General features: G+C 39.1%; 1 protein-coding gene across 1 annotated transcript; it reads left to right on the forward strand.

Annotated features, from left to right (window-relative positions):
- Positions 1-401: 401 nt before the first annotated feature.
- Positions 402-1,483, forward strand: saa (serum amyloid A). The gene is made up of 4 exons (XM_029498482.1): positions 402-469; positions 570-669; positions 828-966; positions 1,339-1,483. Exons 2-4 carry the CDS (start codon positions 582-584, stop codon positions 1,481-1,483), a joined length of 372 nt encoding a protein of 123 aa, XP_029354342.1. The 5' UTR covers positions 402-469; positions 570-581.
- Positions 1,484-12,216: the final 10,733 nt, after the last annotated feature.

Genomic DNA, 12,216 nt, shown 5'->3' on the forward strand with positions numbered 1-12,216 from the left:
CAGAAACTGATTTTCCATGCCAGAAACACGGTTTCACAGTTGCTTTATAATGTTTATATATAGTTGGTTTTATAAAGTCATCTTCAGTTTTATTGATTAGAAAATCCTGTTGGGGAAAAATCTAATATGTGACTGACGACAGGTTGCCAACGTGTTTTTTTAACCTTTGCTCTTTGCCGAATAACTTCAGCGGCCCTGCTCCCCTCTGCTTCACTCATGGATACCTGCAGTTTGGCAAATATGGAATTTCCTCAGGATGTGGACATTCGGGGTTAGGACAGATGTTGTAACGCTAGAACAACTTTCCAATGCCAAAAATACAGGACAGATGTCCTAAAACTTTTTTTTTTTTTCCTCAGTGTTTCAAAACACTTCCACACAGGACAGTATATAAGACGGAGTCACCATTAAGCTTCAGTGAAGAGATATTCTACAATCAAGACTTGTTCTCCTCTGCTGGCACTACACAGTAAGATTAATTTCAATTTGAAGAACTTTTAATTGAATTAGAACTTGATAACTATAACGACATGTGTATAAAGTGGGATTATTATTTTTTTTTTTTTTAGGCATCTATAACCATGAAGTTGCTTCTAGCAGGAATCGCTCTGATTCTTATTGTGGAGACCAATGCTCAGTGGTACAGGTTTCCTGTTGAAGCTGCTCAAGGTTGGAAACGTGGCTTTTATGAACACATTTACAAGAATAATGTGTATGTGTGTATAGTAAACATGTCGTATATGCAATATGTAGATAGATGTTTGATATAAAATTTTTTATTCTATGAATTTTAACATTTGTTTTTCTAAACATTTTGTCCTAATCAGGAGCTGGTGATATGTGGCGAGCCTACGATGACATGAGGGAGGCCAACTGGAAACACTCAGACAAATACTTTCATGCAAGAGGAAACTATGACGCTGCCCAGAGGGGAGCAGGGGGAAGATGGGCAGCTGAAGTCATTAGGTGAGGAGCAAAAAGTAAAAAAAAAACAAACATTTTGTTCAAACTGTTGAATGCTGCATATTAGGTTTTTTTTTCCTCACAAGAAATAATTGTTAAAGTTGCAGATGGCTCTGAGCCATTATTTTTTTCTATTGATATGCTACCAATAGATTACAAAATTCAAAAGCATTTTTTATTTGTTTTTATTTTCAGGTAAATTAAAACTTAATCCTCCTTTTTATATAACATAATTTCATCTGATAAAGCATCTGCAGTCCTGCCTGTACAGCTCCATCTCAAAGCATACCTGGTGAAATACAGATGAGTTTAAAGAGTGTGTTTTTCCATGCTTTATAATAATAATATTATATTATTTGTGTGGTGTTACTCCAGCGATGGCAGAGAGTGGATACAGGGATTTATGGGTCGGGGTGCAGAGGACACTGAGGCTGATCAGACAGCAAACCGTTGGGGACGGGAAGGAAATGACCCCAATCACTACAGACCACCTCAACTTCCTTCCAAATACCGAAGATAGAAGCAATTGACTTCTCATGACAACATTACCTGCTATGAAACAAATTTAACTTCTGTGCGGCTGTGATTTAAACTGCAATTTTACAGAATGGCCACTCAGCGGCAGCACCTCCAACTAAATAAAATCTCTTGAATGAAAAACTGGAGTGGCGACCTTCTTTGTTTTATGATTTCATTTTTTCATTTTCAAATTTGATCAGTTATGAAATTGGTATTTCACAGCGTGTTTAAAAAAAGAGACACGCTTACCTTCTGTCGTGTCGAATCTCAGTCCAACAAGCCTTCATGACGAGACCTCGGTGAACCTCGGTGTGAACGGCAGATGTAGGATCTATTTAGAGAAGAGAGAAACGAAGTAAACCAGATAATATGTTAAGACACATTGCTGGTGTGCATTCAATATGTAATATTTTTGTGCTTTATGCACCTAAATTGAAATTACACGTATCTATATTGTACTGGTGTCAACAGAAAATGTGTGCTGGACCTTGCAAAGCCTGCAACAGAAGATGTGTTTCATGCTGATCATCAACAAAACTTTCACATTTCTCAACGATTCTTAAATGTCATCCACATGGAACTAAGTCTTAATTATTCTGAAATGATAAATCTATCAATTACATACAGCAATACAGTGTCAAAACATGCTTTAAACAGAATATTAATCACCTATGCAGTATCGTGTGGAGAAATTGTCGAGTTGTTTATAATTCTTGGGCGATTATAAAATACGTGACACAGTTTCACTGGCAAACCATACGTGCACAGAGCACCGAAGGTCGGGCGCCATTCATGGGCACGAAAGGCGCACTAAAGGCACCGAGCTCTCTGCACACCTCTCTGAGTTATTATCAGATGGGAGCTGTGATAACAGGCAGAAAACAAAGATGCCTCACGGTTACCTCAAAAGTCGTTTGCATCTTGAGTATCACGGTATTTTTCTGAACGCGTACAGGCCAAAAGTTTGGACACACCTTCTCATTGAAATGAAATGAAAGTGTGAAAGGAAAGTGTGGCCACGCTTTTGGCCTGCACTGTAAATGCCTTATCTGTGTAGATAAAGTAAAGAGTTGCAGTAGTAAAAGTGCCCACGTGGTTCTGGCTCTAAAGAAGTGAGTGATTAGAAAGTGCAGGGCAGTGGAGGTGCTCCTGTGCCGAGAGGCTGACAACAATACTGCATTTAAAAAACTCTAGATGAAACCCGCTTCCACCCAAAATGTCATGCAACTACCCAGGTGGCAACCCGGGAAAGTCCTCCATCTTGGCATTCTACAATATCTTTGTTGCACCAAAGCACACTTGGTGTAGTGGTTCACCACTAGAGGTTGGGGCTTTTTATTCATTTATGTATTTATTTATTTGAGAAGAAGTCGAGTCGCTTTTGGGGGGCTTGTTTCATTGGAGCTGGTTGCTTGTTTCTCTCAGAAGATCTGGTAACACTGCTTTGGACAAAGGGGGAGTATTCAAGTCCGCTAAGTCCGTTAATGCTAATGAATCAGGTAATATGATGTTCTGCTGTCGCCAGCTTTTGTGGTCTGTGTGACAAATGAACCCATTATGTGTACATTATATCCCACACTAACCTGCCGACCCTCCGAGTCAGTTTGTTCATTGTTCCGCTGCCGAAGCTCATTGTCGTTGTCGTGATTCGCTTCCGGGTTACACTCTTGTGCCGGTTTCCCTTTTAATGTTCTTTTCTTTTATTCTACGCGTGGGCCGTGAATTACTTTGGGTGGGTGTTCAGTTTTGAATGTAGGCACTTTTTTTTGTGAAATTGAAGGCATTAATAAAGACAGGCATGAAAAGGATGATTTCCTCCCGTTCGCCCCACCCATCGTTATCTGGGAGAATCGCGGCTGCAGACCAATCAGATTTTAACAGGTGACCTCGGTGACGGACGCGTTAGTGGTTGGATGAATGTCTGATGGTTTACAGGGAAAAAATGTTTGTAACATATTGCCAGGTGCAACAAACTTTTAAAGCAATTTAAACCCAAAACATATTTAATTACAGTACAGTATCTGGTAAGTGCAGCAACAAAGAGTAGTTTGCATATTTGTTATATTTTTGAGACAACGTCTAAATAATGGATTACTCTGCCTAAGTATCGCTGGTGAGGCAGCGGCCTCTCTGCTGCGGGTGGTGCATTCACGGACCAGATGACTGCAGTGGGCTGGTTCTGTGTTATACTGGTTCCGGGGCGCCGCTGTCAGCCACTCTGCCTCCGAAGCGATACGGTCTCAGTCACACCGTGAGTGATGCTCGACCAGGCAGCACCAACCCACACACATCTGAAACGGAGGTGACTCGACCATCATATGAGATTCTCCAGGTAAGAGGCAGTCATTAAAAATAAAAGAGTGTTATGTCGATACTGCCATTTCACCCCGCTCGGTGCAGGGAGGGTACGGTGTTTCTCCTCGGAGGCACCCGGAGCGGCAGAGGATGGATGCTGATCCCTCAGCTGCTGGGGTTGTGCTCGGCGTCGGTGAAAACAACGGGGCGGGGACACTGGGCCGAAAATGTTTCTGCTGTGGAAGTCTGGTGTCTGATTTAGACAGCGTTTCTGGGTATCCCCGTCTGCTACACATCGAAAGCTCCCCGGTGATTCATCAGTGCACGGCGTAGTCTACGCCTAAAATGATCGATTGTAGTTGTATTGCCAAAGGCCTTTAGTGTCTCATCAGGATCGGGAGGTCATTCATTTTTAGATTCCCTCAATGGGCCAGTTTCTCTCTTGCATCGTGTCACTAAACGATACCTTAGGCTTTTCCAGGCTACTCTGAGTTCTTTTTGTGGAAATGGCGTTTCCAACCCTGACATTTGCTAATTTTCCTAAAATCCTTTCCATGTTATGACCCCATATATATGTTTGATTCCCACAAATTGTTGAATTGTTGCTATCTAAGTTGAAAACTGTGTGTGTTACATTGCACCCCCCACATCTAAGTACGCCACGATAGCCTCTTTCAAAGATATTGGTTTCAAGTTGTGTAAGACCTCAACATACTATGAGTCTCCTTGGTATATAAAGTATTTATCTGCTGTTGGATGTGTTCATCCCTTTGTGCCTACCGTGTACCACTCTGTGTCAGTGCTAGCCACAGGGGAGGGCAGTTGCTGACAGGCGTTTTGTCTGGCTGTTTATTGTTCAGAAGGAGCTGGAGACAGGCTCGCATGATCTGTTTTGCATCATACAAACTTTGTCCTTATTGTCCTCATCCAGTCACGTAGAATGTTTTTCAGTAGCATCTATCCACTGGGGATATGCTATATATATATATATTGCAGGTCTTTTTTTTTTTTTTTTCGTTTGTATGTTTTGTTGGTTTCTTTCATAACAGCCGCATTGTTGATGTGGCCCACCGTGGAATTTAATGTTAAGCTGCATTTGGTTACTAACAGAAGTGTAAACCTTTTAGGTTGATATTATCAATTTGTAATCATTTAGACACCCATGTTTAGCTATACTACAAATGATTGAACATAATAGGCAGGCTTAGAAATGTATACTCATTGGATCAATATGACAGAACAAATAATTTTTGATTCCATGGACTCAAAACCAAAACTTTGTATTTGGACGGTAGTTAATGAGATTAAAAACACCCATGGTAGGCTCTTAATTTAGACCTTTGTGCATCTTGATAAAAAATACAATCATAATCTGCTCAGCCAAAGGAAGTGACCAAGAAATAAAAGGGGCTTCTGTGAGACAGAAGCACAGACAGTAAGAGAAGGAGAACAATGCTGGCGTAGCTGAGGAAGACAGTGTTGACTGCTACAGAGGATGAAGGCATAAAGACAAGAATAATGCATGGCTATTAGAGCAAGTGAGGGACCCCAGAGTGCTATGAAAGAAAATTTTAAGGCCTTCCAGGATGCACATAGTAAGTTGACGTGACACTATATTCAAAGAAGAGATGCTAACTTTTCATCATTATCCTGTCCTTTTCCTCCCATCTTGTCTCTGTCTCTCCTCACTTTCATGAGACTGTCCTCTTGTGTCTATCTCTTTAACTCCCCTCCTCTGCCACCATATCTGAAGCACCTACCTGCACTGAAGGACAAACCCCCTCCCTAAAACCTACTGGGATCTTATTCATGCTGCAGCCCAGCTGGAGGATACTCTGACTCCAAGGGAGGAAACACAACAAGACAAAAGCACCACTGCACACATGGTTAATAGGGACGATTAAAAAAGGATTATAGGAACAATAAAAATAAATAAAACCATGACCCTATTAAGGCATTGATCTACACACACTTGTTTAGAGCTTAAGCCAAGCAAAAACGCCAGTGCAACAAAGAAATCAATGGTCTATCACGTCAGTGGCATCTTCTTCATGAAAGAAAGATATATATATAGTTACATGGTGGATGTTGACTTTCATGTTGCAAATTTGTTATAAAGGCACAAAATAAACATTGATTGATGAAGAGACGTTTGATGAGGGATTACAAGTAAGGAGCTGGGTAGAAAATTGAAAATTAATCCACTTGAAATTAATTTGATTATTATTTCAAAAAGCAGGAATTGACCACTTTGGTAGAAGACAGTTACATTCCCACCTAAAAGTACAATAAATATTTTGGTTTTGGACTACTACAACACTGCAGCTGAATCATATTTTCTTATCAATAAAATTTAAATTAATTTAGACATCACCATGATTCAACTTGCGTTTAATTGGGGAAAAAAAACACTAAAATGGTTAATTACAATGACAAAAATAGGCAGTAAATTTGCAAATGTGAGAAAATGGAATCAACGTAATAGTTCCTTAATGCATAGCTAAAACAGTTATTCAATGATGAAAGCGTTTGCTCATTAATTGAGCCAACCTCGTTCACTGATTATTTTAGAAGCATTTTGGACAACATTAAGACTTTTAATGACACTGCACTCCATGTGAGTTGTTCAGGGTGCATAGGGAACCTACAGAGTGTGTCTGTGCCATCGGAAACTGTGGTTTATCTCCTAATACCTCTCTATGTTTATTTAGATAGAAGCACTTTGGTTAATATAGTAGAAAGAAGGTGGTTTTGGTTTAGTGTTAAAAAATACATTATGTCAGAAGTAAACCTGTATTGTCCATCCATCCATCCATCCAGCCATCTTCAGCTGCTTATCTGGGGTTGGGTCGCGAACCTGTATTGTGTTGTACTAAATTAAACCAAGTGCTGTGAGTGCCTAAATATAATGATTTTTAAGTAATGTAAGTCAATATTGTGTTTGCATTTAAACAACCTTGTATTTTTCCAATAACCATGGTGCAATGTATAGATACATACATTTTTCTTAATTAGATATTACTTTCCAAATTGTTTCTAAGTAATATCTGATCAAGCGATTTTGCATATCATAGCCACGTGTATGTAACAGTAACAGTAATTTTTCTTGGAAAAAAAGCATGAATAGCCTGAAAGAATTGGGTCAGCTCTTGTTGTTTTTATTCACCAGATAATATCAGCCTGAAGTGGCTTGATCAGTCTTTCAGAGGGCAGGCAATAGTCCTGATGAATTGTTGACTTTTGGGCCAGGCATAACATTTTTTTTCATTATGTCTAAAGAAAGCGTACAGATTTCTTTCATCAGGAATAATTAAAGGGGAAATGTGTCAACATTTCTTGTTTCATTGTTTGTGACAGGTCTGAAAAAATAAGCCAGTTTTTTTTTTTTTTTTTTTCTCAATGAGTCCTAGAACCAAGGGAGTTCTGTGATGTCTTGGCTAGTGTATAGATAACAGACATAGCCGCATTTTACATAGTTTCTATTCAAACATGAAGGAAAAGAGAAAAGTCATCTCTGTGCCAGCAGTCAAACAGCAAGCTAACTTCAATGGTTTTTGGTTTTTCTTGTGATAATCACATCTTGTCTCTTTGGCCGCCTTTTAAAGCCTTTAAGGGTTTCAGAAGTCAGTCTCCACAATGCATGAAACAATAGTCTTTTTTAAACATTTTTAAACCCATCAGTGACGTGTACATTCAAGTAATGAATATCAAAGCAATGACTGGTTAAAGCTTGGAGAGGTTGGTGAGAGATGTTGCAGGCCAGCAGGTTGTGTTATTTATAATTTCCCGAGTGTTCAATAGGACACTGAGCCAAGTGTGATGGCTATGACTACATTGTCTCCAGGCAAAGGTTTTCAAAATATACAGCCAGTATGTTAAATCTACTCTGACTGTTTCCTTACCAGCCAAGCTTGATGCTTTAAATACCACATACAATCACAACCACGATAATCTCAACATATGCAGTTATGCAATGCAAACTGCAGTTGTCCTCATATTTGCTTATGAACACAATGTGATGCAAAAATATCTGAGACATGCTGTCTGTCTTCTCATCAGAAATCTTTGCCTTATATATTTTCAAGTTTAGCATCTTTTTCAAATGATTTTTCTTTGTCTTTGTCTTTTGACAAAATTACATTTGAACAACTGCTTTAAATGCAGTGACATTGGAACATGCCTTTGCTCACTGAATGCATGAACATTACAGTAAATGATACATTTTTACCTTTTAAGCCTTCTAAAATAACAATGCTTTTTTTCTCACTTTTTCTTTTTTTTTACATTTTACAGCCAACCCTGCTTGGCACATATACATTTGGAATATTAAAGGTTCTCACCCAGATATACGTATGTAAATGGAGTAAAATGGAACAGCACCAAAAAGGGCAGTTTAAAGACTTAATGGAACACAAGCATGGCTAATTGATTATGTTGTTTGTTAGCTTTAACTGACAGTGACCTGCACATTGTCAGTGGCTTCTGCTAATGGAAACTGTCATTCTCTATACTGACAGGTTTCTGGTTAGACCCCTTACAGCATGAATATTCTGGGTTTGCTGTTCTGGTTTACATGTTCTCCCCTAGCCTGTGCTGGTTCCTTTCAGGGACTCTAGCTCCTTCCCACAGTCCAAAGATATCCACATAGGGGTTGATTGGTGACTAACTTGTCCAGGCATGAGTGTAAGCATGAATGGTTGTTTGCCTCTATGTATTGGCACTGTGATGGACTGGCGACGTGTCCAGTGTGTACCCCACCCCAACTGTCATCCGGGATTGGCTCCAGAACCCCCAACACTTACAGATAGTTAATGGATGGATGGAAGTGTCCAAGGAAAAATGTTTGCTAAAGAGTTAGCATTTTGTATTTTTTTTGTACTGTTTGTTAGCTTGGAGCGTGGAGCTGGCAGCAGCTGACACAGTGTAAGTGGTTGTGCGAATGCAAACTATAGCTTGCTCCACTGACGAGATTTGCGGTTTATTTTGGTCTCTCCTCATCTCTGAGAGTCAACAGTGTTGGTTCATTAGTAATGTTATGTACAAATTGCTTCCTGTTTGAACCTGTTTATATTATGCTCATATGGATATGTGGAAATGTTGACAAAGTTAAAAGCTTTTGTTTTTTGTTGGAGAGGGGAAACAATGAGATATTGACATTGTGTGGGTTTGGAAAACACAGCTCCAATTTATGTTTCCTATGCATAAAGCTACTAATAATACAGCATCATGTCTTCCCTCAGACTGAATGTACCTATAGATGGGTCTCCACTGACAGGTAATGTAGCATGCTAGGGCTGGGTGATAGGGCTTAAAAATAAAATGGTCCCTGATTTTTTATTTTTTATTTTTTATTTTTTTTTCACAACAAACTTCATGAACAATTTCCATCTTGTTTTTTCCTTCTTCAAAACAAACTAAAATCACAAGGAAATTACTTAAAACAAGTGATGCTTTCTGCTTCCGGAATTAGATAAAAAAATTTATCCCCTTTCTGGTTAAAGTGTAAAAAGTTCGTATTTCTCATTTTGCGTTTTCTCTGTCTGTCTGACGCCATCTTCACTCAAGTGGAGTTGCCATATGTAGCTGTCCAAGATGGTGAATCCATTGCATTGCTGCACTTTTGCATATTACGTCACATAATGACAAGCTCAGCCCACTCTGAATTACTGGAGCCCAAAGGGGAGCGTTGTAGCAGAAGATAAGAGACCTATTTTTTTATTCACAAGAAATGGTCCTCGACAACAAATTTGAATTAATCAATTAAATCAATTTACCGGCCAGTGCTATAGCATATTTATAGTGAACTCCCTCTGGAACTGTTGTTAATTGCATGTTAATTACAAACAATAATTACAAAATCTATTTTCTTTTCTGGACCTGGCCTTCAATCTGAACCAGCTCATACATTAGTCTGCCTTCGTGTGGTGGTTTGCTTATAGTGTAGATTCCTCTGCTGAGCTGAGTTTGTTTTGTGTTTTTCTTTATTGCCCATTCCCAGTATGGGCCACATCCCAACCCAAAGGAGAGAGTTCATATATAACTTGTCGTATGAAGACACACAGATCTTCAAAATGTCTTTCTACAGCACAGTGTTCTTTTTTAGTCTGGAAATGTGGAATAGTATGTGATGGTACTACATGAAAATGGGTTCTTTCTTATTATTCCCTTGTTAAATTTAGAAGGTGAGAGTTGGTGGATTACATAATTTAAACTGCTGATCATTTTTCTAAGTGTGCCGGAGTCCCTTCGAATCAGTGAGGTGGTGCATACTTAGCGTTTCACTGCTCTTTATGGCATTAGCATGTAAATGAGCTCAAATCAGTTTCACGCTCTGACCAAATTGGGCCACACTGGGAGGAAACCAAGATGGCTCAGAAACAAAGAAAAGGAAAGAACATAAGAAACTCCTCTCTTCAATAGTGTAAAGCTCAAAAAAGGGAAGCCCATTCATCTCTGCATTTATGATGGGTGGCAGTAAAGAATCAGAGACAACATCTAAAGAGAACAGGACTGAGTTGAGTAGCATCAAAACATCCATACCTAACTGCAGATGTGTGAATCACATCAGCCTTTTTTCTCTTCACAGTTGTGTCCTCAGTGTAACTGTTATTAACTGAGCTGAAAATTTTTGCCAGATGAATATACTTGGAATTTAATTTCTGTATGTTAGTGTAAATCATATCAAATAATAATAAAATATCAAATTTGCTTATCAAATCCTAATCCTTTCAAGTCCTGAACTGCCTTTTTTAGTTTCTTCTTGGAACATTCTAGGTAATTAAAGAGATCAAGAATTTTATGACAAAGTTTATAGATGGCTGAGATCTACAATCGCAGTTTTGGCGGAGAAAACTGAAAGACCAATTTTTGACAGGCTTATGAATTTAATGTTCACAACTTCAGGAGCAAAAAAAAGATTTGAAAGGAGATTATTTACCTTCAGAGTTTATTGTATCTTGAACATGTTGTCAGTATGGAAATGGACCAGAAATGGAACCCACCCCTGATCTTGAGCTATTAACTTTTTGGTACAGTACAAGATAAATATAACCATAACCATAAGCTATAGTCCAGGGCACCAGGCCAATGTATCCACTGAAATGGATTACTCATAGACACTGCAGCGTGTACTCAGTTTTGCTCACGTTTATTAAATATTCATGTGTAAATACAATTTGTAGAACCTCCCTACGACAGTACTTATTGACAAATACTATAATTTGAAACTTACAATTTTAACTTGAATCAGAGGTCTGTCTGTTCTCCTCAAAATTACTCAGTTACCTAACTAGCTGACCCTGACACCTCCTACTGTAATCCTTTTCATTAATCTTTTATATTTTCTGGACGTTTTAAGCAATTAGGTACAAACATCCTTTGATGCAATATAAAACAGGTCAGTTGCTTGGCAAGTTTTTGCCTTGTGATAGTAGGTCAAGTCAACAATGCAGTGAATAACCTTGTAAAACGTTGACAGGGAACAGTTTAGGCAAGGTTTTAGAGGGAACGGGCTACCAGAGGCCCTTTACTGTCACAAGAAACAAGGAAGTGAGGTTTCTGATCAATGAGGATAGACTGGGAGGGAATAGGAATAGACCCTGCTGTGGATGGACTCAACAGGGTCTGATGAGCTGAGCTGTTCATACATACATACATACGTACAAGGATGTTGTGTAACTATCAGATTTTCTTTTGAGATTATTTAACCAGTCCGCGATTTATGTATTTGGCTTTAGGCCAGTACAGAAAGTGCAACAAATCTGGTTTTCCATATTTGCATCACTGAACCTAAGACAACAAGCTGCAGGGAATAAGGCTATACTGTTATTTCACAGTCCTGGGTCCCAAGGTCCCCATCCGTGGACTGACGTATCCTTTGGTCCCATTGTACTTGTAATCTGCTGAGTGTTTTGTGTCAAAAACTGTACTGCTGCAGTGTGCTGCAGTGTGAAGTGGACCTGTGGGACCACTACACCCCTCAGGGCTGTATGCAGTGGAGGGAAAAGACTCATGGTGAACTACAGCAGTGGTTATATGGGAAGGGCATCATCATTGTAACTACTGATCTCTCTCTCTCTCTCGCTCTCTGTTTCTCTCAAAAAGTGGATCCCGCAGTGATAAACTACTTTTTTATCGATAGACTCAGGCATAGCTCTGGGGTTAAGGTAAATTAAATGATAATGTGAACTATTTCATGTCTTCAGGTGCACTGTAAGCCTCTAGGGAAGTACTAAATGCATGGCTTCAGAAGAACAATACAAATTCTGCATGAAAAGGAGAAAAAAAAAACCTAAACAGTATTCTGTTTTGTATTGTTGATTTGTCCTTTTTATTGTGCTGAGACATTGCTCATCTGTATTCCCCTGGAAGAATGAGTCAGTGTTGATCACTTGCAGTTCAAATGGATATTTTTCTCTTCTCTTCATTCAATTTCTCCAA

Source organism: Echeneis naucrates, chromosome 3, assembly GCF_900963305.1.
Source record: "Echeneis naucrates chromosome 3, fEcheNa1.1, whole genome shotgun sequence".
Taxonomy (NCBI): Eukaryota; Metazoa; Chordata; class Actinopteri; order Carangiformes; family Echeneidae; genus Echeneis; species Echeneis naucrates.